Genomic DNA, 25,346 nt, shown 5'->3' with positions numbered 1-25,346 from the left:
CCTGGTGATCCCAGCCACCCTGACCATCCTGGTTACCTCGGCCATCCCAGCCACCTCTATCACCCCAGTGACCTTGGTCACCAGCCCCGGACACCCCATCCGGTCCCTGCATGTGGAAGCACACTGACATTACTACTGATTGTTAGACCCTGTGGGTGATGGGTTGGTGGGGATTTGCTGCAGACTTTAGTGGTGTTCATGATGCACTCAAACAGAGCAAAGGATGCCCAGCCCTGGAAAAAGGGGTCTGCTCCAGGAAAGAGATCTGTTCTGAGAAAGAGGGATCTGCTCTGGGAAGCTCAGAGCTGTATATGAGGGTAAAGGATACCCCAGAACAGCCACCATAAGGCAGTATCCCAGCAACCTGGACATGGCTTTGAAACTGCCCCCAAAACATCCGGTGCGATGGATCAGTCACTCCAGCACGACCAGCTTCAGGGACACCTGGATCCAGGAACAGGTGAGAGCTGCTTTGCAGGGTCTGAAGGGTTAGCAGTGGGTGCTGGGGATCAGTCATCTTGTACCTGAACAATCAAAGGATGTAAGAATCTTATTCTAGTGACAGGATCTGGGGAAATGGCTGGAGCTCTGTCACTGTCAGGGAAGGTTTAGTTTGGTATCAGGAAAAGGTTCTTCCTCCAGAGGGTGCTGAGGCACTGAATGGGCTCCCCAGGAAATGCTCACAGCCCCAAGGCTGCCAGAGCTCCAGCAGCATTTGTACAATGCTCTCAGGCACAAGGTGGGATTATTGGGGTGTCTGTGCAGTGCCAGGAGTTGGACTCGATGATCTCTGTAGGTCCCTTCCAACTTGGGATATTCCATAATTCTACAATACTTGAACCTGTGGAAAGGCACATTCAGGAGCCCTGGTTTGGCAGGGATGCAGGAACAAACATTTATCTTGGTGGTGGTATTTTATTCCCTGACTTCTGATTGGCACAGGCTGGTTGTGCATTTTGGTGACAGGCCCAAGGAGTGGGTCCCTGGTGACCCTTTGCAGTTTGCAGGAGCCACTGTTGGGCTGTGTGCAGGGTGTGGCTGAGCCCCTCATGTGCCTTGCTCCCCTCAGCCCATGGCCCTCGGCAGTGTCCCTCCCTAGCAGACTGGGCTCACAGTCCCCCATGCCAGCTCACAGCCCTGGGCAGCTGAAATGACCAGGACTGACCTGCTGCCTTTGTGCTCCCACTTGCCTCTTCAGCAGCCTCTCACCATGGCTGCCTGCTCGGCTCCAGCTGTGCTGTTCTCTCAGAGAGGGTCCCTGTGTCAGCCAGCAACCAGCCCACCCACCTCAAACTCTGTTGGGAAGGATGGGCCACAAAGACCCTGAACACTCACTGCTCACCCTCTTCAGGCATACAGCCCTTTCCCGTGGGGACATCCTGGCAGGTAAGCTGTGTTTCAGTGTGGTAAGCTGGGGATGGGGATGCTGAGGTCAAGGCTGACATTTCATGTCCTTAGAGGAAAGGACTCTTGCTGGAGTTTGTTGTGCAGCACCACAGTTTCCACAGGAGGACAACTCTGCCACAGCCTTAACTGAGATAAGCTGAGAGAGCTGGGGCTGTTCAGTCTGGAGAAGAGAAAGTTCCAGTATCTGAAGGGGGCTACGAGGAAGCTGGAGGACTTTTCATCAGGAACTGGATAGATCAAGAGGAAATGCATTCAAACTGAAAAAAAAAAGGAAATTTAAGTTAGATAAATGGAAGAGATTTTTCCCTGTGAGGAAAAATCATCCCACGACTGTGAGGGTGAAAAGGCCTTGGCACAGACTGCCCAGAGAAGCTGGGACTGGCCCATCCCTGGAAGTGTCCAAGGCCAGGTTGGATGGAGCTTGAAGCAGCCTGGTCTAGTGAAAGATGTCCATGCCCATGACAGGGGGGTGGAATAAGATTATCTTTAAGGTCCCTTCCAAGCCAAAGCATTCCATGATTCTATGCCTGTGGAGTGCATTGGGCAAGACTCTGAGGTGGGCTCTGCCCTCGCTCCGCAGCACCTTGATGACACGGGCCAGCACAATACTGGGTGCCAGGGGACTGCAGGCCACTCCTTGGCAGCACACAGGGCACAGGAGCTGCCCCTCCAGCAGCCTGGGGAGGGACAGAATGCAGGGCTGACAGGACAAGTGCCCACAATGCAGCATCAGTGGCTCCTTGAATACCTCCAGGCAGATGGGATGGAGCAGCTGCTCCTCCAGCTTGTCAATGCTCGTCTTCTGAGCCGTCCTGCCACCTTCCCACACAGATCTGGGCTGGGAAACACTGATTGGAGATCAGTCCTGTTCGAAGACCAAGATCAGCAGCACAGACCCACCCTTAAAACTCCAAAGTCTGAGATGATGATTTGAACCCATAATGGGTTTGTGGCTACACCTGGCCCACACCTGGCCATGTGTCCTGGGTCTGCCCAAGGTGTCAGCAGTCATCCCCAAGCTGTTCCCACCTTGGCCCAGGCAGGGATGTCAGACTACAGTGGAGTCCTACCTGTGTTCCAGGGCTCAGACACAGCCAGGAAGGATTTTCCGCTGAAAAATCCCAGTCTTGACCCTGTATGAACTCCCACAGATCTCTTTGGGCTTATCTCAGCACATGGACATCATCAGAAAGACTGGCATCACTCAAGTGATACATCTAAGTAAGAAGCAGAAGGAAAACATGAAAAGAACATTTATCTTGGAGATGGGGGCCTGGATTTGGGAAGCTGAGGCACAGCTTGAAACTTGCTTCCATGTTCCATGCTCTGCCCCAAAAGATGTGAGCTGAAATCCCAGCCTCTCCCATCAGCCTCAGGGAGCACAGAGCAGTGTGTTTCCAAGCTGTAAGGCTCAGGCAGCACTGCCTTCCCTGCTGTTTGCAGCTGGGACAGAGCTGCCAGACACCTGGGCAAGTCAAACACATGGCCTTGAAACTGAAGAAAATGAACCTGAAGTCAGGAGCTTGGTTACTTCCCCAGGGAAAGAGGGAGGCTGTGACCTGAGTTGGGCTGGTGTCAGATGTTGCTGTGGGGTGAACCAAGGGAAGCTCAGGCATCCACCAGATATCCCCAGAGCACAAGCAGAGGGACCACCCTCATGTGCTTACAGAGAAACACCTCCCAGAGACCCAACTTATACCCAACCACTGAGGTGGCCTGCACGGGTTTCTCCAGCTCCGCGTCTCCCAGTGCATGGACCCGACCAACCTTCCTCGGCTTCTCCTGGCCAAGCTGATAGGACCCAGTCAGACAAGGTAGCTCCTCCTCAGGATGGGGACCCCAGTGGCTCCCCTCCTGCAGCCTCAGCCCCTTTGGGATGTTCCTGCTCCCAGGGAAAGCCAGGCAGGCTCTTGTCTCCCTGTCCTGTCCCTGCACACCCCAGGAAGGGCTGCCTGAAGCCTTGCATGGGCACATATAGCACATGACTGGACAGGACCAAGAGAAGAACCAGCCATGTTTGCTTCCCACAGCAGCCAGGGGCTCCAAGTCCCCATAGGACTTCCCTTATCCCCACTGCAACAGAGAGAATGTTCTCAACAAAGCACTTTGTTATCACCTAAGTTTAAGATGACTTGACTTTAGGATATAGTTATCAACTAGGTTAACTTTGCTATTAACTACTTTTTTTTTTTGTTAAACTGGTGGGGTTTTTTGTGGTGTGGTGAAAACCTGTTATGCTTTTGGGAAAAAAACAAGGAAACCAAACAGTGCTCTAAATGTGTGGGTCAAGGCACAAGGATTTATTTTGTCTGATTGTGAAACAAATGTAGTTTCTCATATAATAACTCCTGGTTCATGGATGTGTTTGGCTTATGAGCATCCTTCATACGAATCCTATCATGATCCCATCCCCTGGCTTCCCTCTCAGCATCTCCCAGGGAGCTGGGGATGGTCCTGGCTTCTCCCCTGAGGAGTGTCCAACTTCAGGAATGTGATGATGGAAGGATCACCCTGGGGCTGTCCCCCAGCCTTACACTGAAGGTCTTTGAGACACAGCAAAGCAGAGAATGAAGCACCTTCTCTCCAAAGGGGGGCTGGGGACAGGCAGTGGGGACCTTCCCTTCCTTCCTTCCTTCCTTCCTTCCTTCCTTCCTTCCTTCCTTCCTTCCTTCCTTCCTTCCTTCCTTCCTTCCTTCCTTCCTTCCTTCCTTCCTTCCTTCCTTCCTTCCTTCCTTCCTTCCTTCCTTCCTTCCTTCCTTCCTTCCTTCCTTCCTTCCTTCCTTCCTTCCTTCCTTCCTTCCTTCCTTCCTTCCTTCCTTCCTTCCTTCCTTCCTTCCTTCCTTCCTTCCTTCCTTCCTTCCTTCCTTCCTTCCTTCCTTCCTTCCTTCCTTCCTTCCTTCCTTCCTTCCTTCCTTCCTTCCTTCCTTCCTTCCTTCCTTCCTTCCTTCCTTCCTTCCTTCCTTCCTTCCTTCCTTCCTTCCTTCCTTCCTTCCTTCCTTCCTTCCTTCCTTCCTTCCTTCCTTCCTTCCTTCCTTCCTTCCTTCCTTCCTTCCTTCCTTCCTTCCTTCCTTCCTTCCTTCCTTCCTTCCTTCTTCCCTCCCTCCCTCCCTCCCTCCCGTTTATGTTCTTTTGTGATGATCTCAAATTCTCAATAATGTGGGTTTCTTTCTGCTTTTATTTTGCATTCTCACTAGTTTTGTATTTATAAAATTTCAAGTGCCTGAAGAACGCCTGTGATGGTTTTTGGCTGGTTGGGTTGGGGGTTTTGGTTCTCTTTTTTGTTTGTTTTTTTTTTTCCTTTGTTTGTTTGGTTTTTTTCTGGTTTTTTTTCGGGGGGGGTTGCTTTTGCTTTGTTTTGTTTTGGGGGGGTTGTTTATTTTTGGTTTTGTTTGTTTGGTTTGTTGGTTGGTTGGTGGTGGGGGTGTTTTTAGTTTTGTTCTCCCTTTGGTTTGGGTTTTTGTTTGATTGGGTTTTGACTTGGGTTTTTGGGTTTTTTGTTTGTTTGTTTGTTTGTTTTCTGCAGTTGTGTGTTTTTTTCTGTGACTTGTCTGGGTTTTTTGATGTTGTTTTTGTGGGGTTTTGTTTTGGTTTTTGAGCTTTGGGTTGGTTTGGGGTTTTTGTTCTAAGGAAGTGCGGAAGGCAGTGCGCACCGCGGACTACATCCCCCAGCGTGCACCGCGGTGCTCCGTGACGTCCCTCCTGCCATTGGTCCAGAGCAGCGGCGTGTCCATTCCCGCGTGCTCTAAAGCTGCGCGTTGGGCCGGGGCCGCTGCTCGGAGCGTCATTGGTTGGAGGCGCCACGCTTGGGGGCGGTGCTTGGCGGAGCGGGCGGGGCGCGGCAGAGACGCGGCGCGGCCATGATGGCGGGCGGCGCCGGCCGGCAGGGGCTCGGAGCCGGTTGGCGGGACCCGGACCTGGACCCGACCCCGGCCTCGACACCGTCTTTGTCTCTGGCCTCGGAGTCTCTCCAACCCCTGCAGGACCTGACCGGCGATGGAGGGGTGCGCAAGGAGCAGCTGCGCCCCGGCACCGGGCAGCCCGTGCCGCCATCCGCCTCCGTGGCAGGTAGAGCCGGGTCTGGGGTCTCCGGAGCCTCCTGTGGGCCCTGAGAGGTCCCGTGGCCAGGGCCGGGCACCCCTGTTAAGGATGTCCCAGCTCTCTGGCACAGATTGGCCAAGGAAGCTGTGGTTGCCTCATTCCTGGAAATGTTAAAGGCCCTGCTGAAGAAACCTATTCTAGTGGAAGGTGTCCCTGCTCATGCGCCGGGAGTTGGGCTGGATGATCTTCAAGGTGCTTTCCAACCCAAACCATTCCATTAGTCTCGCAGTCTCTCCAGGGCTGGTGTCCTGGAGTGAGGCTGCCTGAGCTCTGCCTGACTGCCCGGGGTGGGGTTCAGGGTGCTCTGCAGTAATGTTGTGCCTGAATTCACTGGTAGTTCAGGCACCAGTAACCATCAGTAACCATCTCCTGAGCAGCTTTTAAATAGGAATTGTTTCGTTTAGCCTGTGTTCAGCAGGACTAAGAACGAGAAAATCCCTGGAAGTGTGGGCTGGAGTGGGGATCTGGTGCTCATCTCTGTCACCTGTGTCTCCATGTGAAGTTTGGTCTGTGTAGCTGGACCTGAAGCAGGTGCTGAGGAAAACAGGGCAGAGCCTGTTGGGAAAGATCCCTCAAGACTTTAATGTTGACATGCTGGTGACTGGCAAAGACCACAACAAGGAGTTAAAAGTGCTGATATGATACTGTGGTGTGTCTCTGTTTCTTAGACTGTCTCCTCTCCTTATCAGTATTTTAACACTTGGGATACTCTGTTTAACTTCTCATGGCTGAAACATTAAATGAAAAGACATCTTGACCTTGAGGAATGAAGGATTTTTAGGACCCGCCTGTGCTCACAGAGAAGTTTGAAATTGGAAGCAGGGCCCTTATGCTGTGTCAAGAGAGGCCTAGTACAGTGTATTTTCTGAGACAGAACTGGAGTTACTGATGCAGAGCTTGGGGTAGCGGTACATTTTCCCCTTTGTTCCTCTTTCTAGAGCTCCAGCTTTGGTTAGGGAGTTATTTTTAAATATTTCTGCATATAACTGGGGCATTTTAATCCACTCGGCTGAAGTTTCCAATTCTTAAATGTGCAAAATCACATCTCTTCAATAGATCAGGACTGTAAAGTAGCTGCTTTGTCTGGGAATGATGCTAAAACACACAGCAGCTGGCTGCTTGGATGTGACCAGGTTTTTGGTGTAAAACAGCAGGGTTTTTGCTGCCTCTGCTGTTCTATAGCAGAGTGGGAAAGGAGAAGCAGGATAACTGAGTGGTTACAATTCCTGGTGTGCTCCTGATGTTGCTGTTATGGGATATGAAATCAACCTCTTGCTTTTCCCTTCTCCCCACTCCTCGCTTTGGGCTGTACAGTGAAGTACTCCGGGTACCTGGGAAATTGGAATAAGCTCTTCTGTTCACATGGGAACAGCAAGTATCCAAGGCTGATGAAACTTGGAAAAGGTAGGTTTGAGCCACAAACTTTGTCCTGGGGCTTGGGATTGTATTAAGGCATTTTGGGAACTGGAGTTGTATTAAGGCATTTCAGTTTAAATGCTGTTTGGTGTCTTTAGGTTGTTTGAAACCTTTAACACTTGTTCATGGAGTCCAAAATCCTCCTGGTTCACACAGGAGATGGAATCTGGACCTGCTCACCCTCTGCCTGGGAGTGGTAGGGGAGGTGTTTGCCACCTGCCCTCAGGTAGTTTTAAATCTCTTGAGAGGAGATGATGTTTTCCAGGCTGGACAGGTCTTTTAGCATGCTGGTCTAGTGGAAGGTGTCCCTGCCTGTGGCAGGGCTTGGACTGGATGATCTCTAAAGCCCCTTCCAACTCATCCCACTCTGGATTTACAATACCACATGCTCAGTCACACAGCAGCAGTCCCCCTGATAATCCATTCTGGAGCAGCTGGCTGTTGTAGTTGCTGAGACAGGAGCTCCCAGGGATTTTTTTTTTCCTTCAGGCTTAAGGAGAAATCATTGTCTGGTGTGTGAGGGTGTTGTTGTTTGTGAACCTCACCTGTCCCACCCCTCATTGTGACAGACATCACGCTGTGGGGACTGGAGATCGGGCTGCTGTCTATGACCAAAGGCGAGGCTGCACTGTTCATCCTCACTCCAGAATACGCCTACGGCCAGCGGGGCTGTCCTCCCTCCATCCCCCCAAACACCACGGTCCTCTTCAAGGTGGAGCTGTTGGACTTCATAGATTCAGAGGAGTGCGATGCCTTCTTTGAGTTGACTTATGTGAGTTTTTTTAATAAGGCTTGAGGCCAAAATCTGGAGGGTGAACCATTATTGTCCTGTCTCACAGTTGCTGTGGCTTGTGTGTGACGTGTTCAGGTGAATGTTGGTGCAAGTATCTAGTCCCTGGGCTCCCAACTCTGCTCTGATCCATGTGCCTGCCCTTTGTGTCCCTCCATGTCTCACTCTGTTTGCCCTCCCATGCAGAGGGAGAAGGTGAGATTTGCCTTTGTTTGCTCCTCTGTGCTGGATGGAGACAGTGGAATGGCTCCCATTTATTTTTAGTTTTACCAGAAACCTCATGGTTGCACTAGAGGGCACTAACTTCCAGGAATTTCTTTAAGGAACAGTAAGGAGCTGGCTGTAACAATCCTTTTCAGTCTGCAGTGTCCCAGTGCCCCACCATCCCCCACCCTTTGTCTCTGCCTCTTGGCTCCTCTCCCAAGTGCTCCCTTTTTTTTCCTTCCTGGTGAGTTACAGTGCTATTGTTAATTCACCTTTTCATGTCAAGGGCTTTGGGCTTTCGTTGTGGGTCAGTGAGCGGAGGCAGAAGCTAATGGGGGAGCCCCTCCAGCCCCTGCACAGGCAAACTTTTCCCCAGAGCCCTGTGAGCAAACCACACTTGTTGTGCTCCCTCCTTGCCCACCCATTTTGGCTGACTGACCTCTCTCTATGAGCTGGTTCCAACTTGCAAACCCAGAAGAAAACCTGTCCCTCCATTTTTATCTTTTTTACTTAACGATTGTTGGGATTTTTGTTTTGCTGTCTTTGGGAGTGTCAGGCTGTCCCAGAGCTGGCCTGAGAGCAATTAGAGCAACAGAACCTTTCAAGCAGCTTTGTGCCAGTGGCAGCATTTGTGTTAACTCAACTGTGTGCTGAAGGAGTTGGGCAGGTTTTAAGAACACATTCCTGCTTTTTTCAGTCCCACTTTGGGCCTGGGGAGCTTCCTGACCTCTTTACTGGGAATAATCAGCACAAGAACACTGTAATGTTTCAGCCTGGCTGGGGAGATACAACATGGTGGTGGCCTGGCCTTGGTAAGGACCTGGCTTCTGCTCTGTGAATAGGAGAGGGCTGTTCAGGACTGCCCTGTCTGAGCTCTCTGCCTGTTTTCTTTAGTTTGAGCTGAAATTCAGGTATTTCTTCACACAGGAACAGCGGGATAGACTTCCTCTAGAAAAGCTGTTGAAAGTGGCAGCCACAGAGAGAGAGTTTGGCAACTACTTCTTCTATAAGCAGTGCTTCAAGATTGCCAAGGACAGATACAAGAGGGTATGACACCAGGAAAATGTGGGGTGTGCTTTGGGAAAGCTGTGAAAGAAGGGATTATTTTAGCTCACCACAACAGATACAGGTCAGAGATCAAATAACTTTATGGAATTTTCCAGGCATAGTTTGTTACTTCAGAACAGGGCTTGCACACCTGGTTTTGTGTGAGCAGCAGTGGTAAATGAAGGAATAGTCACAGAATCATTTTGGTTGGAAAAGCTCTCTGGAACCACCAAGTCCAACTGTTCCCCAGCACTGCCAAGGCCACCACTAACCCATGTCCACAAGTGCCACATCCACAGGACTGTTAAATCCCTCCAGGGGTGGGGATTCCACCACTGCCCTGAATAGCCTCTGTACCAGGGCTGGACAACACTCTCAATGAGAAATTTTCCCCAGTATCCAACCTGAACCTCCTGTGCTGCAGCTTGAGGCTGTTTGTCTTGTCCAGCTACCTGGGAGCAGAGCCTGACCCCCATCTGGCTGCACCTTCTTGTCCAGGAATTGTAGAGAGTGAGAAGATGATCCCCTGGTCCTTTTTCCCAGTCTGAGCCTCTTCAGCTCCCTCTCCCAGCAGGGTAAATGCTCAGTTATTCTCAAATTGGAAGGCATCTGCTACTTTTTCAGAGGTAGAGATGATTCAAAGTTGCCTTTGCTTGGTATTTTTGAAACGAAAGTAATTTGCCTTGCTTTCTCCCCTGTAAGATATGGATGTTTGTCCTGTAAGATATCCATATTAAATCTGAGTCCTGGGTCCTTTTTTTTGATTCTGCTGCTTTTCATTGTTAGTTTCTAAACCTGTGGTCATATGGTCAGCATGACTAGTCATGCTGAGAATGCCATGCCCTGTATTTAGAGTTTTGATTGTTAATACTTTTTAGTGACCTAGGTGAACAGAAATACGGGTGTAGCTGTTGGATGAAATGGATTTCTCACTTTCCATGATGGATTTGTTGTGCACTGGCTGGTTTTCCTTCTCTGCTCAGGCGCTCTCCATCCTGGGTCGCAGCTCTTCCAGTAAGGCAGAGCAGAGCCAGATCAACGCTTCCAAACTGCTGCTGTTCCTGAATCTCTCACTCACTTACCTGAAATTGGAACGTGCTGACCAAGCTTTGAAATACGGGGAGTTAGCCTTGGAGATGGACCAAGGAAATGCCAAAGCGCTATTCAGGTGTGGCCAGGTGGGCAAATAAATCATCATGGAACATCCCAGCCTGGCTGTGGAGGGAGCCCAGAATAAACTGAGGAGAATCTCTGAATTCTGGGCTGCTGCAGTAGTCAAGGTGGTTTGTCTGCATCTGCCCTTTTGGAAAGTCTGGCTCTCTGGAAATGTGTCACATGGAGCTTTTCCTGGAGTGTTCCTGAATTACTTTTCTCTGTCACAGGAAAGTTTGTTTTGGCATGAGGCCTGAAGAAGGGCTGTGGGTCTGTATTTATCTTGTGATGCATCTAACTTCTTTCCATGACAGGCTTGTCTCTACATGAAGGAGTACAGCAAATCCCGGAATTTCCTGGCCAGAGCTCAGTGCATCCAGCCTTTCAACCGTGATATCAACAATGAGCTGAAAAAGTTGGCAAGGTGAGAGCCCTCCTTTCCATACCTGGGGAAGAGAGAGTGTTTGGACAGGCTGTAATAGCCATTCCAAAATATTTAAAATATTCAAGAAAAACCCCAAACTATTGGGTTAATAAGTGACTTGGGAAAACACATGTGGAGAAAACAGCTTGAAACATTTTTCAGGCCCAGAAGCTGCAAGTCAGGAACTCGGAGTACCCACCCTTTCCATATATTTCTTTGGTGGGATGTGTGTTTCCTGACTTGTGAGCAGATCAGGATGAAGACAGGGATGTGGGGGCTACTAAAATATCTCAAATACAGTGAAATACAGTTGGCTGATGATCCAGCTGTTAATGTTCTCAATAAGTATGATTTTCATTCCCTTTAAGATGTGTTGGTTATTTTCAACAGCTGCAGGTGCTTCAATGCACAATACTAATATTCATTAAAAGTGAATTTCTTACCATCTTGGAGATAATAAATAAACAGCCCTGAAGATGAACTCTTCTTTTCCCCACAGACTGAGTTCAGGACTATCCTGCCAGCTTTAGTCATGCCCCCACCCCACCAAAACATGACTAATGTTTATATATGCCCTCATGATGATCTTCCTTTGAAACTGCCAAAAGCATTAGCTTTTTCCTAAAAGTGTGTGCTGCCCTCCTGGCACTGTTTACTGAGGCAGGAGCGATGCTGTCCTCGGCTCTGGAGCTCACAAAGCAGCTCTTGAATACAAACCCTCTTCTGTATGTCAGTGCCAGGCACTTGCAGAAAGGCAGCAGTAACACCTAAAAAGAGTGGTTGGTGCTACTGGAAAAGCCAGTCTGGTGGGCTGAGTGCCTTCTGCCAGGGGATATGTTGGTGGAGGGCTGTTCTGTCCTGCGTATCCATGTTATCTTTAGTAGTCTGTCATAACACCAAGTCTGCAAATTTGTTCTGTTACTTCTGAAGTACAAAGAGCTTGAAGGCAGTATTAGCTGCTGGTCTGGAAATTTTAAATTAATCTCTTGTATTCATCCTGATCTTCCACTAGGTATGGAGCTACCATATTGTCCACTGAGGGTGGGGAGTTAAAAACTAGATCTGGCTGGCTGCTCTTGGAGGCTAGTACATGTGTAGTGCTAGAAGGCCTGATTCTAGAAGCCTCATGTATTCACTTAGATTTGTTTGAAATATGTTGGTAGATAAAAGAGAAATTGTGCTAATGGTGTTTAGGTGGTGTGGCTGGGAAGCAACAAGGCATTTCTGCCTCTGTCAGCTCCAGCTCTGTAGAGAACAGCATGCTCAGGGAGTGTGCATGTGTCAGAATTGAGTGCACGTTAAAGCACTGTTGTCCTGGCGTTCCTGCTTCACTTCCTGTTAAAACTGGTGTACTTTTTGCTTTTAACCATGCAATGGTTTGGGTTGGAAGGGACCTTAAAGCTCATTCCACTGTCATGGGCAAAGACTCTTTTCACCATACCAGGGTGCTCTAAGCCCTGTCCCACCTGGCCTTTAACACTTCAGGGATGGGGCAGCCACAGCTTTTCTGGGCAACCTGTGCCAGGGCCTCCCCACTCTCACAGGGAATGTCCCATCTAACCCTGCACTCTGGCAGCAGGAAGCCATTACCTCTTGTCGTTGTCCAAAGTCCATCTCCAGCTCTCCTAGAGCCCCTTTAGGCAGAGGAAGGGATTCTGCGGTCTTCCTGGAGTTCTTTCCAGGTGAGCACCCTTGCTCTTCCAGCCTGTCTTCAGAGCAGAGGGGCTCCAGCCTTTGGAGCATCTCCATGGCCTCCTCTGGACTTGCTCCAGCAGCTGTATGTGTTTTCCATGCTGGAGGCAGCACTGCAGGAGAGGTCTTCTGCTTGTGACAAAGAGTGGAATTAGTGTGAAACAGATGAAGCAAGTGTTACTGGGTGTTGTTTATGAGGCCTTACCTCTGGCTAGATATGTAATGTTGCCAGCCTGCCTTGCCTGAGAACTTGTAGTGTGAGCTGACAAATGCTTCAGAAAGCGAATACGAATCAAAACCTTATTCTTAGTGGCTTTTCCCTTCCTTGCTGAGTCTGAGTACATTTATACTTCATTAAAAGCAATGTTGTGTGGTAATTAGCAAGCTCCCTTTTGCTGTCTAAAACAAAGCTTTGGAATGCATGCAAAATGCTCTGGAAAACAACAGGCAGAATCCAGGGTGAGAGGTATGCAGAATGTGTCTGGTACCAGCTGTGATTGATTTGGTGCAAATTCTGCTGCTGGATCTAGGAATTCTATTGGAAGGCTTGCATTGCATCAAAACCAGAATGAATTTGGGTTCTTCCAAAATCTGGCATTAATCTGTTCATCCAAACAAGGGGCCCTTGGATTCCCTGCTATCATAGGTGTGGGAATGTGCCAGCTACAGGTGGGCATCCTTGGTCAGCAACTTCTGTGTGAGACTTACCAGGAGAGATTAGTTGTGCTGGGATTTCGTACCCTCTAAGGTTCTGTGCCCCAAGGATGCTGGGGCTGAGAGAACCTGAGCCAGCCTCTCACTGGGGCTGGTTCTAGTGTGTTGCACAAAACCCTTTGCTTTTGGCCTTATAAGGCAGCAAGATGCAGGAAAGCTGAACTCGTGGGCAGCCACTGATCCCTGGAACAGTGTTCCCAAACTGAGTCAGCCTGCAGCTTAGAGATTCCTTACCAGTGAGGTGAGAGCACAGAGAGCAGAGGATGCTGCACTTGAAGAAGTTCAAATGGAGCAGAGTGCAAAGCTTTTGCCATCCTGTCACACCGGCAAGGAAGAGAGAACAGAGGAGGATACATCTGCTTGTCATCCGCTTAGTCCAGACACAAATCCCTGCTGTCTCCTTCCCATCCTCTGCCCAGATCCTATATCCTGCTGTATGGCTGTCGAACAGTGTCTCCTGGGTGCTAAAAGAGCTTGCATAAGGACACACAAAAGTATCCCACAACACACAAGTGGAGTTCCTCTGCACTATCTCATGTTTCCAAAACTAGTGTAGAAAGCATCTGTCTCACAGAAGGCAAATGATCTAATTAGTCCCAAGCAGAGCAGAGATCCAAGGTCAGGGGGTGAGGCATGACATTCCCAGCTCTCTTTCCCTGACGTTGCAGAAAGAAGGGCTTGGCAGAGCTGTGCCTCTGCTGCCAGCACACTCTTCCATTATGTTAATTTATTTATATCCAAAAAATAACATTATTTTCAGGGGGTGACACAGACAGACTCCAGCCTCTGACACCATCCTGTGCTCTACTTTGCAGATACTACAAGGAGTACATGGAAACAGAAAAAGAAATGTGCTGCCAGATGTTTGACCCTCTCAATTCTTATGGCTGAGAAGAAATCAAGGTAACCAGGTTTTGAAAAGGGCTGAGCTCTCCCAAAACCTGTCATGCCTGTAGTGTTCTCAGGTGGAGAGCCTGCTTCTCTTCTGTGGGGGAGGCTTTTGGAGGCAAAATGGAAAGTGATGGGAGTGTGTGGAGAGGAAGGGCAGGATGGTGGGGTGAAATACTGCTACATCATCACCTTGAAGAATCTTTCCTGTGAGGCAAATGTGTGGGACAGGGACCTGGAACTGGCAGCAGTTGAGTAAGTTTGGTTTGTTGTTTCCTGTGCTGCTCATCCCAGCTATTCCTGGTCAGAGCCAGGGGCTGAAATAGCTCTGTAGTCTTGTTTCTCTGCCAATTAAAAGAAAGGGGGAAAAAAAAGAAAAGTTCCTGTCAAACTTAAGAATTGGATTTCCTCCTCCCCTCCAGCACTTCTGTCTGGAATTCTGTCTTCAGCACTTCTGTCTCTAGAATGCCTCACTTTAGAAAAATCCAAATATTTTATTTCTGGGGTTTTTTTTTAAGTATTAAAATAAGTCTGTTTGGATAGAAAACTTGAAGTAGATGTTTTGGACTCTTTAAAGCCTTAAATCTTCTAGCAAAATTGACAGGTTTATAAATACAGGTTTATAAATGCACAAAGGCTCTTTGATCCTTCATTTTTTCCTCAAAATCTTCAGTGAGGTGCAAGCAGGAGCAGAAATCTTTTCTGGTCTCTTGCTTTGGGAGAAACCCTAGGGAAAGAATTCTGGAAAATGACAAAATCCTTCTGTCATGAACCATCCCCAGCTCAGGACCATTAGTTTGCTGCTGTTGTCTTTCCTGCAATACAGACAGTACCTCTTTGCTAGCAGAAAATGAATATTGGCAGCCTTTCCATCAGCTCTGGTGTTTTAAGGTTGTCTCTTTGTGCTTGTGAGGAAGCTAAGGCAGTGTTTGAGGAAGAGATTGGATTGAACACTGCTTCCTAAAGGAACACAACCTTCTCCTGACTGGACATGACTCCTTGTGGAGCCGTTACCCTTCCTGCTGCCCCTGTGCTCTGGTCCAAGCTGGGCATGTGATCTCAGAGCACAAGTCATCCCTGCCCTGGGTTTGGGATGAGACTTACTAAGTGTGTTAGCAGGTGCTTGCCCCCAGGAAAGGAGCTCTGAAAGGGGATGTAAGACTGATGAGATCTTGTGCAGGAAGTCTGTGGCTCTAGACTTGGCAAGAGGCTCTGATTTCCACTTGCTGCATTTCAGGAAGTTGCAGTTGGGAAGCATATAGGACCTTGGGTCTCATCCCTGGTGGTGTCTGACCTGGGAAGTTCTTCTGAGAGTCTGGGATCAGCTGGTGGGAGTCAGAGTGATTGTAATGATCTGCTGGAGCACCATACAGGTCCTCCCCTGGGAAGATTGTGTGACTACTTGTTTCCCAAAAAGCATCTTGTGAAGATTCTGATTTCCACACATCTGGTCTAAGTAAAACCAGTGATTTTGGTTAGAGGAGACTGAGAAGTACAAAGGAAAAGGGCAAAATCTCTTCTGTAGGTAAGCTTTTGTGCTGGGCTGAACTGCTTATCAGCCTATTTATCCACTGATTCCTGTGTGTGGATTTCTCCCACCCTACACAGCTGATGGATAGCTGTCAGTCAAAAATATTTCCAAGCTTCCTTGAAGTTGATTTTTGTTGCAGTATCAAAAGGAAACTAAGTCTCCCAGATGAACATGAATCACTGATACCCAAACAAAAATCTACTGTTTATTCATGGCAAAAGAAGTCCTTTGCTGGAGGAGGTTCCTGCAGGGCCCTGTGTGAGCTGAAGTTTGGGCTGCTGCTGCTTTAAAACTTCATTATACATTCAGAGAGGAGCAAAGCAGTTCCAGCAGGAGCTCCTGCTCCCTGTCAAAGACACTGGTAATTGGTCAACATTGAGACAGAACATTCTTTAGTGTTTTCCATCAGCTTTGTACCAGTAAAGTTTAGGGTACAGGCTGTACTGGGGCAGTTTGGCAGGCCAGCTTCATCCATTCTCTTAGACACTGAGTGAGGAGATGGACTGGGAATGCTGTCTGCAGTCCATGGTTAATGGACCAGTGGAATCACAAAAGTTATAGAAAACCTCCCTATATACCAGCTGACAGGTGCTTGTGGAGCACTGAGCTGACCTGTGGTCCAGCTCCTGAATGGCTCAGAGCTGTAGTTGTAGCATCTCTTCCCTCCTGAACATTGCTGCATCCATCCCTTGCTTCAGAGCTCTTTCCAAGCTGAAACTGCTGTACCTCTGCTGAACCCTGCTGTGTTACAAGAACAAAGTTCATTTCTCTGTTCTGAATAATTCAGGGCTGTTTTGTATAATTATGCTCAAACCTGGCTGCACCTGAGCATCTTCCTTCTGCCTGATATTTTTGCAAGGGATTTTGTAGCGACAGGAAAAGGGCGAATGGCTTTAAGCTGAAAGAGGGAAGATTCAGATTGGATATAGGGAGGAAATTCTTTCCTGTGAGGGTGGTGAGAGCCTGGCACATGTTGCCCAGAGAAACTGGGGCTGCACCATCTTTGGAAGTGCTCAAGGCCAGGCTGGATGTGGCTCTGAGCACCCTGGTCTAGTGGAACGTGTCCCTGTCCATGGCAGGGAGTGAAACCAATGGGTTTTAAGGTCCTTTCCAACCCAAACTATTCCATGATTTCTATATCCCCTGCCAGTTGTAGAGCCCAGTTCTTCTAATTGCCACAAACATCTTGCTCAGAACACATTTCCTAACTTTGCAATGGAATTTTGTGTCAGAATAGATCTTCCCTTTGGCAAAATGCAAGGCTGCTTGTGTTGCTTCTTGGGGGGAATTTAGAAGTACTCAGAGGGAGACAGAAGCACAAACTCCTTTTAAAATCCATCCTGCTGCAGTTTCTTCTAAATCCCTTGGGCCTCAAGCTGGCCCCTCTGAGGGTTTGGTTTATTTACCTGTCTCTTCACTTTGTGTGGTACAGGTATGTAGAGCCTAGTTTGCTGGGATGTGCAGAGCTGGAAGTCCTCCTTGGTGTCCCCTAAACTGCAGAATGGTGTGCTGAGGCCTCTGGCTTTTTGGAGCTTTTTGTTCTGATTGAAAGACCCATCACAAAAAAAAAAAAATCCATTGTTGTGTTGCTGTGGATTCTCTCTCATAAGAGAACTAAATCATGAGGACTGGGGACAACTTCCTTAAGAATGTCTGGATTCTAGTAGAGGGACCTTGGTGATGGTTCTGTCCCAGGAGGATGAGTCTCTGCGCTCTTATTTTTTGGTTACAGGTGAGCCAGAGTTGAAAGCTTGTCTCCAATGTGTATCTGCGCTCAGTACACAGGAGAAGTGGTCCCAGGAGATGGGAACACACAGGGAGATGTTCCATGAAAACAAATAAGACTGAATTTATGACAGGAAATAGTAACTTTGAGGTCAAACTGGTGATTGCCATGAATAGCAAGTTCTACCAATTTTGGAGGCATTAATGGGTGAGAATTGGCTACAGAACTGAGGCTGTGTCACCAGGTAGAAGTGTCTATAATTGGGCTTAAAATCAGCAGCAGTTGCCAGTTGAACTGACCTACTAAGCTGCAAGAGACTTGCGAATAAACTGAGAAGTCTGTGCATAACACAATCAAACTCCTGCCTTGGGAAAGCTCCAGACTTGGAATAAACAGCAACTTTCTCCTTCCCCTCCTGCTCTCTCTTATTCCTGAGCAGAGCTGAAATGTCCCTCCCCACTGTGGCTGAACAATAGCGAACCAGCGATTCACTGCTCCTTTAGAATATGCAAATTCCTGTCCCACTGAGGTGCCCTGTGCTGCAGAGGAAATTGTTACATCTCTGCTTTCTGCTGAGCCTTCCCAGGTGAGAGGGAAGCCTTGAAGGAGGACCTAATTAAGCATTCTCCTTGTTAAGCAGAGGAAGGAGAAAAGCTTTAATGAAGTTGTTGAGTTGGGGGTTTTGTTTTCCTTCTAGCTCTCTCCTCTTCTAGCATCTTGCACTTTTTTTGAGGATTTCTACAGTTCCTGCCTGCAGTAGTACCTGCAATACCTCTCTGTAAGGATCCTTGGCTCTGTTTTCTTCTGGAAAGTGAAGAAATTACTGTGGCACCTGGTTTTAGGGGTCCCTGATATGCTTTCCTAGGGGATGTACTGGACATGGGTCTGAATGCACTAGGGCTGGCTTTGCCCAGACTGGGAGGTCTGGCCAGGGCTTAGAAGCCACAAGATGATGTGAAATGGAAAGGACAGAGACCTGTGCAATATCCCAGTGTCCCACTGTGCCTGTCCTTCAAGGCTGTGGTGAAGTATTGGTCCTCCAGCCTTATCTAAGGATGGGCCCTCGGCTGTTCTCTCTGATTTAGGAAGTGCCTAAAGCCTGTAATTTCCTTTTGTGTTGAAACACAAAGCTCCCAGGTGAGGTAGGAGCAGATTCCTGGCTGCAGTGCTGAAAGGAAACTTTGCTGACAGGAGGCTGGGGCCGGGTGGGGTTGGGTGGGCTGTGCTCTCAGGTGGTAAGTGACAGGACAAGGGGAAACAGCCTCAAGTGGTACCATGTTTAGATTGGGTATTTGGGAAATTTTCATGGAAGGGGTTGTAAAGCATTGGAATAGACTGCCCAGAGCAGTAGTGGAGTCACCCTTCCTGTAAGTGTTCCAAAAATGTGTGGATGTGGGACTTCAGGACATGGTTTAGTGGTGAATGTGGTGGTGCTGGATTGATGGTTGGACTTGATCTTAGAGGGTTTGTCCAGCCTTCTGTGATTCTGTTCTCCTCCACCTCCTGCCTGTCACCTGGCACTGGTCCTGGGAAGGCCAGGCTGAGACCCCAAGGGATATCCCCGTGTGAGGTTTTACTTCTCAGAGCCTTTGCCAGCAGCTCTAATATAAAATATTCTGGTGTTACAAATGAGTAGAACATGAAAAAGGTGCTGGGCTCTTTCCGTTCCCATGATAACAGCTGGTTTATCATGCAGGTGGAGTTTAAACAGAATTGGCTATGTGTAAGATGGGAATTTCTTAATGAAGTTTCAGCTTTGCAGAGCATTCAGAGTTACTATCCCTCACTTCTAGCAGCAAAGAGGCACATGATTATCCTAAGTTTTTCTCTGAGTTATAATTTTTCAGGCCTCCTTTCTCACCTCAAGTTGTGCTCTGTCTGGGCACCAGTCCTCCTGCTTTGGAGGCTCCAGACTTTCCCTTTGAATTAACAGAGATGTCTTTGTCCTGTTTTTCCTTAGTCTTTAATCCAGGGATTTTAAATGATCATGGATGCTTATTACTGTCCTCATACCCTTCAGGGGAAGTGCTCTCCTGGTAATGAGAGAGTGTTGGTGCTAGTCTGAGTCCTGCCAGCTCTCTGCTCTAGTGAGCAGTGAAACACAAACTCGAGCAGAGTTTTAAATGCTCTAATTGGACATTGCAGTAGCTGTCATGATACAGGGGCAGCTGAGGTTAATGTGATGAGTGCTGAGGGCCCTCAAAAGTGTTAATTGTGGTTTTGAGAAACACTCATCTGCTTGTGAGCTCCTAAGCCTTGTTCACCCTTGTTCACTTGTGCATAGAATCACTGAATCACAGAGTTGTTAAGGTTGGAAAAGCCCTCTAAGATCACAGAGTCCACCTGTTCCCCCAGCACTGCCAAGGCCACCACTAACCCATGTCCCCAAGTGTCACATCCACACATCTCTTAAACCCCTCCAGGGATGGAGACTCTACAGCTGGCCTGGGCAGTTGTGTGCCTGACTATCCATCCTGTGAAAAAGAATTTCCAGAATATCCAAACTAAACCTCCCCTGGCATAGCTTGATGCTCTTCCCTCTTGTTCTGTCCCTTGTTCCCTAGGGGCAGAGCCTGACCCTCACCTGGCTGCCCCCTCCTGTGCAGAGCTAGAAGGTCCCCCCTGAGCCTCCTTTTTTCCAGGCTGAGCCCCTTCCCCAGCTCCCTCAGCTGCACCATATTGGAGTGTCTTTTCCATCATCAGCAGCATAGAGCACCTGATGGAATTGGGGGATGCATCCCTGCTGAAACAGCATCTGGGCACTAGCAGCTGTGTTTGACACAGTGGCAGCAGCACTTTGCAAACAGGTGATGGTTTTGGCTGTCGGCAGCAGGAAGGCCCCACAAGGGCTCCATATTTAGGGAATGAGCTTTTGGAAAGTCTTTTTGCTTCAGATGCAGGGAGTGTCTTGGCACTGTTGAGAGTTGGTTTGCAGAGCTCAAGTTATTTCCAGTAAGGATAGACATGACCTTAATGTGCCTCTTGTGCAGCCCACCCTGCTTTATCAGAGGCTGTTGATTCCATAGAATGCTGAACATTATTGTCATAGAGGTTATCTGAGCACTTTGAAGGACTGGGAGCTGCTCCGAGGATCAGTTTCAGCCCCCACTTGCTGGGTGAAGTCCTTCCTGAGTCAGAAGTGTGTGTTGAAGAGTTCATCACTTCTTTCGCCTTCCCATAATCGTTTCTCTTATGAGACCTCTTGCTCTCTGAACGAGAACTTTTGTTGCTTTGGCTGGTTGCTGTTTTAAGGGTTTGGGTTTGTTTTTTTTTTTTTTTTTTAAGGTGTGCTTGGGAAAGAGCTCTGCTTTGTGTTCTTCCTTTTTGCTTTATGTATCCTTGTCTTATCCCAGATCTAAGCAGACTTCACAGCTCTTCCTTCCATCGCTTTAGGTTTGGGATGATAGTGCATGTCATCAGCATTCAGGGCCTTCGGAGTCAAGACTTGTTACAGATCTCTGAAGAATTCTTCCTGCTAAAGAGTGTCTATCTAGCATACACACAGCTCTTAGAACTCGCTGTGGATCATTTGCAGAGCTGAGAATCTTGGTAAATTGACTTGGAAAAAAAAGTCCTGAGGGAAAAAAGTGTGGAAGTGCAGATCTTGAGATGGCAGTTCAAGTTTATGTGGCTTGGCTCTAGAAAAGAGGAGCAGCATATCTGTTCCTTCCACTTTCCTCTGTGGATTTGGACATCTGTGATGTGGCTCTGACTTTGGATGTGGGAAGGGTGAGTGTCTGTGCTTGTGTGCTGCCATTCTCTGAGAATATATCCACTGCCACCTCAACCGTTGGAGTGGCCACTTGAAGCCCTCACAGCTGGACATCCCTAAAGAGCATTTACAGAGAAAAGAAGAAAGCGTGGCTGACTGCAGAGCCACTTCCACAGAGAGCATATATATGGTCCCTAATTAGGGAATTTTCTCCCTAAGGCATGTCACCTGCTCAGAGAAAGCTCCCTGGGATGGCAGTGACTCATGCCCAGATAAATCAGGACAGGCTGGTGTTGTAAATAGCTGTTCCTCTCCTGATGTCAGGGTGGATTGCCCAGCACATAATGTTATCAGCTGCTGAGAGCACCCTGGTGCTGCTGGAATTTCATCTCAGCACTCCAGAGCACTGTAGACTGTCAGAAACCTCTCGTGGAGTCCATGAGATTATTCTCTCTTGGTCGCAGTGGTTTTTCTCCAGTGTCAGTGCCTGTGGGACTGGTCAGGCTCTGAGTGAAGAGCACTTCTCAGGCAGTTGCTGTTCACGGTTTTGGCTCTTTGCTGATGTGTGCTCATAACATCTGCTTTCCCAGCCAGGCTCATGTGGAGCTGCGGTGTTAGGATGTGCTTTATTCTTCTGGCTACTGAGTCACAACTTCCCTTCCTTTCTTCTCCATGCTCAATTGTGAGTCCCATTTAGATCTGAACAGAAGCATTAAAGAGAAGATGTTCGTTTCCCCTAAGAGAGGAGGCTGCATTTCTCTGAATATCCTTTGAGGTCACTTTTCTCATATGTGAAAGCTTTCCAGACTGCCACCACCAACCTGATTTCTTGGATACTTGCCTTGAGGAGCACTTTTCTCACTGAGTGTTATCCCAGTGGGGCACTCTGGGAGCTGCTGCCTCAAGGCATGGGGGCAGTGAGGGCTGAACTGGCAGGAGCAATGTTTAAGTGCACAATTCTGAGTTTTCCAGTTTCCTCATGTTTTGACAGGAACTTTATCTGCTGTGTTTGGTGCCTCCCTACAGCCCTTCTAGAGATAGAGGCAGGAAAGGGGGAGCTGGGGAAGATGCACCTGCAGTCTTTTATGCAGAAAAGCAGCTTAAACAAATTGTAAAGCCTTAGTTAAGCATTAACTGTTAATTGTGGTTTTAATGCAGAGTAAAGGTGTTATAATGATATCATAATTATGATTATAAATGACCCATGACCTGGTGTGCTACTCCCTATGAATTGATGATCAGCTTTGTAGTTTCAAAGGATGAGTTAAAATAGCTGAGACCAACAGGCTTGTGTTTGACCTTTGAAATCTGAATGTGCCTTGCTGGATTTCATGGCTGAGTTGCTGCCAACCTGCTGTAGTGAAGGAAACAAATCTTGGAGGAGGGTTCTGGTTGGAGTGTGCTGTTCTCCTCCATGCAGGAGCAGCACTGGTGTTGAACCCCATCCAGCTGTTGTGTCTGCAGGGTCCTGTGACTCCCCTCCACTTCTCTTCTGATTGTGGAGCCGTTTGGTGGAATGAAAGAGATAAACTGATCAAACACTCCCTGAAATGGCTTTAGGATTTCAGTTTGAATATTTTTTTAATTAGCTACACGTAAAGACTTTACTGCTTCAAATAGCAACCATGAAACCAGGAACCTCTTGGTCTGATCCCTTATTTTCCTGGTGTACAAGAAGCCTCAGTAGCTGTAGGCTCGTTCCAAATTAGACACCCCAAACCCCAGCTACCAGCTGGTGGGAACACCCAGTGACCAGCTTTGAAGTATTCCTGTGGGGAACATGTGAAGGAACTGCTTCTTGGGGATGGGATTAGACTGGCAAGGAGCAGAGTGGAAATCAGTTTTGTAGGAGGAGCAAGGATGCTTTAGTTTAACAATGCAGGGAACACTATAGCACATCCAGGATAAGGATTCCTTTTTCCCACTTGAAGCCTTTCTTTCCTTCTCCTGGTTGAAAGAACTTTCTGCTGTGAACTGGAGAAATGATTTAAGTGTTTCTCTCTCTGATTCATTTTCAAAGAGGAGATCAGCTGACGTGTCTTTCAGTCATTTTCCTTCTTTATGGACTTCCTTTCCCCCTTTTCCTGGAAAGTGCTGCCAGCCTGGACTGACAACTGATATCTTGTGTGTCAGGAACCTCGTGTCCCCCCAGTTTTGGAAGGTTTGGCAGTACAAGGGGGCCTATTAAATGAGGCTGTAACATGGGATTTGGTGAGTGCACTAACTCACAGTTTGTGGTAGGCTGGAACTCTCACTCCTGTGTTTCTGACAGTATTAAAAGTTCCTCAACTCTTTTGTGCTTTTATTACTCCGAACTTTAAATTGGGTGCAGCCCTTGTAAGAGGCATATTGTGCTGACTCAGACCCAGTTTTCTGGCAGGGTGGCCTTTGGTCATGGGTTCTGTGTGGCTCTGAGCACATGGACTTATGATCCCACTGCTCCAGGGTCATCAGAGGGAGATGAGTCATTGGGGTGGGCTGGAGAGTCTTGGTGTTCCTCAAAGCCCCAGTTATCTCGTGATCCTGTGGTGCCTTTCAAGGATGTATAATGAATGAGGTGTGGATTTTGAGCATCATGTGATGCTTCATCTTCTCCTCTTTTAGTCTGTAAAGAAGCTATTTCCTTCACAGTTCCTGGGTTTTGTTTTTTGCCTCCTGGTTAGCAGCCTGTAACTCAATATCTTCTGAGGCACAGGCTTCCCTATTTTGCTACCAGTAATTTGATTTACATGTGCTGGAATGGCCAGCTGAGCTGGCTGGGCCAGCTGTGGTGGCATGCAGATGCTGGAAGAGCATAAAGACTGGTTTGGGCTCCTGGTATTCCTGAGCTGTGAGCAGGTCATGCACCTTTTGAATGGGATCCTTTGATCCTCAGAGCTCCTGTAGGAGACAGACATTGGGTTGTTTTGGGGACAGGTTTCTAAGGATTTTCTTGGGTTTTCATTCTATTTTTCCTTCTGCTGGTAATCCTATGGATGAGAGAGAGACAAGGCTTATGTTCCAACAGTATTTTGGTGTCTTTTGTGCTCAAAAATTGGGGAAATACTTCCAATAGGAGTTTTTTTGTGTTGGTATTTGAGAGGAGCCCCTTGCAGCTACATCAAGGACCTGTGGCACCAGACACAGGGGAAAGGTCCTCCTGAGGACCAGGGAGGGGAAGGTGCTGCTTCTGCAGGAGCAGAGGGAAAACCCAACTGGGAGAGGCACTGGAGGAGCAAGTGAGCTTTTGGCAACAAGGTCAGTGAAGCCATTAGAAGGTGAGGTAGGTGAACTAAGTCCTGATCAGTGACCAGAGAGGTTCCCCTTTCAAATTTAGAGCTGAGGAGGGAGGAATCACCACTTAAAAATAGTCCTGGTTCTTACCCAGACCAAGCTGATGCTGCACCAAGATACAGATTTCCTTCTGGTTACCCTAAAGAAGGGGAGGTATGGGTGGAGGCTAAGATGAAATAAAGGGATTTTGCTGGATGTGGAAATTGTCATTTCCCTTGCCAGGGCTTCAAGACCGTCAAGGACCCAACTGCGAGGTTGATGGGGTGAGGTAAACAATTGCCCTAAGTGCTGGGGATGCTCTGTGATCCATTGCTGGGATGCAGCCAGATGGCCAAGCCTTCCCGTGCTCCTGTCCTGCCACAGGAAGGAGCTGGGAGCAGGGAAATACAAGAAACAGCAGAAATCTGGGTTGAGGATAAATTCCTGTGTCTCATACAAGATTCACCTTTCTCCCAAAGGCAGAGTAAGTTATCCAGGCTTCAGTTTCCCAGAACCAGAGAGGAAAAACGTAAGCGATGGGAAGCATGGATGACCCTGTGTAGGAAGGGAAGTGGCCCAAGGAGTACTCTGGGGGTTTCCCTGAGGGGGCCTGGCTTGTTTTTAGCTCTTGTCACTTAATCCTCTGTTTTCTCCAAGTCTTTCATGAGGAAGTTGAATGGATTTTAAGGGGATTTCACTGTGTTTGTTCCACTTGTGCTAATCTGTGGAATTCTAGGTGTTTTTTTCAGGGCCACTGGAGGTGTATGCTGGTAACCATGGATCATTGAAAGCTGAAATTCAATAAACTGTACAGGTGATGCTGGGGAAACACTGACTGTGATACTTTGTCATCCTAGGACTGTTGCAGCCATCCACCTTTTGGCACATGGAGATCTCAGCATCACATACAAGTTTTGGGAGAAGGGGCAGGAGCACTGTCTTACTTCAAGAGACTGAAGTTAAGGTTCAGTGTTTATATTTTCCTGATTTTCCTGATTTTCCTGAAGTTTGATTTGTTTGCTATGTTTTGAAGCAGATTCCAGAATAATTAAATTCGTGCTGTTGGAGAGAGGAATGGGTCTGTGTAAATTCTTTCTCTTCTCCCATGCACACTGTTTGAAGAAAACTCTTTCCTGACGTCCTGCCTCTTGCAGATAGATTCCGGGCTGCTTTCAGGGAATTTGTAAGTAGGAGGAGGATGCCATGAAGTTTTCTATTTACACAGGTTGTTCTTAAAAACAAATGTTTGGTATTTTTGTGCTGAGGAAATAAACCAACCTGAACATTAAAGCT

At 48.0% G+C, this 25,346-nt stretch overlaps 1 protein-coding gene across 2 annotated transcripts; it reads left to right on the top strand.

Annotated features, from left to right (window-relative positions):
• Positions 1–390: 390 nt before the first annotated feature.
• FKBP6 (FKBP prolyl isomerase family member 6 (inactive)) lies at positions 391–25,031 on the top strand. Of its 2 annotated transcripts, none has more exons than XM_068210079.1 (8): positions 391–460; positions 6,820–6,909; positions 7,491–7,693; positions 8,843–8,962; positions 9,946–10,140; positions 10,429–10,538; positions 13,760–13,847; positions 24,911–25,031. In XM_068210079.1, the coding sequence occupies exons 1-7, from the start codon at positions 406–408 to the stop codon at positions 13,833–13,835; spliced, it is 849 nt and encodes a 282-aa protein (XP_068066180.1). In that variant the 5' UTR covers positions 391–405; the 3' UTR covers positions 13,836–13,847; positions 24,911–25,031. The 2 variants fall into 2 exon arrangements, with proteins under 2 accessions (XP_068066180.1, XP_068066178.1); XM_068210077.1 differs by lacking the exon at positions 391–460 and adding an exon at positions 5,265–5,472.
• The last annotated feature ends 315 nt before the right edge of the window (positions 25,032–25,346 follow it).

The sequence above is a fragment of the Anomalospiza imberbis genome, chromosome 20, assembly GCF_031753505.1.
Source record: "Anomalospiza imberbis isolate Cuckoo-Finch-1a 21T00152 chromosome 20, ASM3175350v1, whole genome shotgun sequence".
Taxonomy (NCBI): Eukaryota; Metazoa; Chordata; class Aves; order Passeriformes; family Viduidae; genus Anomalospiza; species Anomalospiza imberbis.
Note: the sequence above shows the minus strand (reverse complement) of the source record. Positions and strands in the feature narration are given on the sequence as shown.

Bases quoted from the DNA above. Each gene is read 5' to 3' on its own strand.
- FKBP6 (XM_068210077.1), top strand. From the start codon at position 5,265: ATGATGGCGGGCGGCGCCGGCCGGCAGGGGCTCGGAGCCGGTTGGCGG. The intron at 6,910-7,490 runs GTAGGTTTGAGC...TCATTGTGACAG, and splicing joins GCTGATGAAACTTGGAAAAG to ACATCACGCTGTGGGGACTG. The intron at 10,539-13,759 runs GTGAGAGCCCTC...TCTACTTTGCAG, and splicing joins GAGCTGAAAAAGTTGGCAAG to ATACTACAAGGAGTACATGG.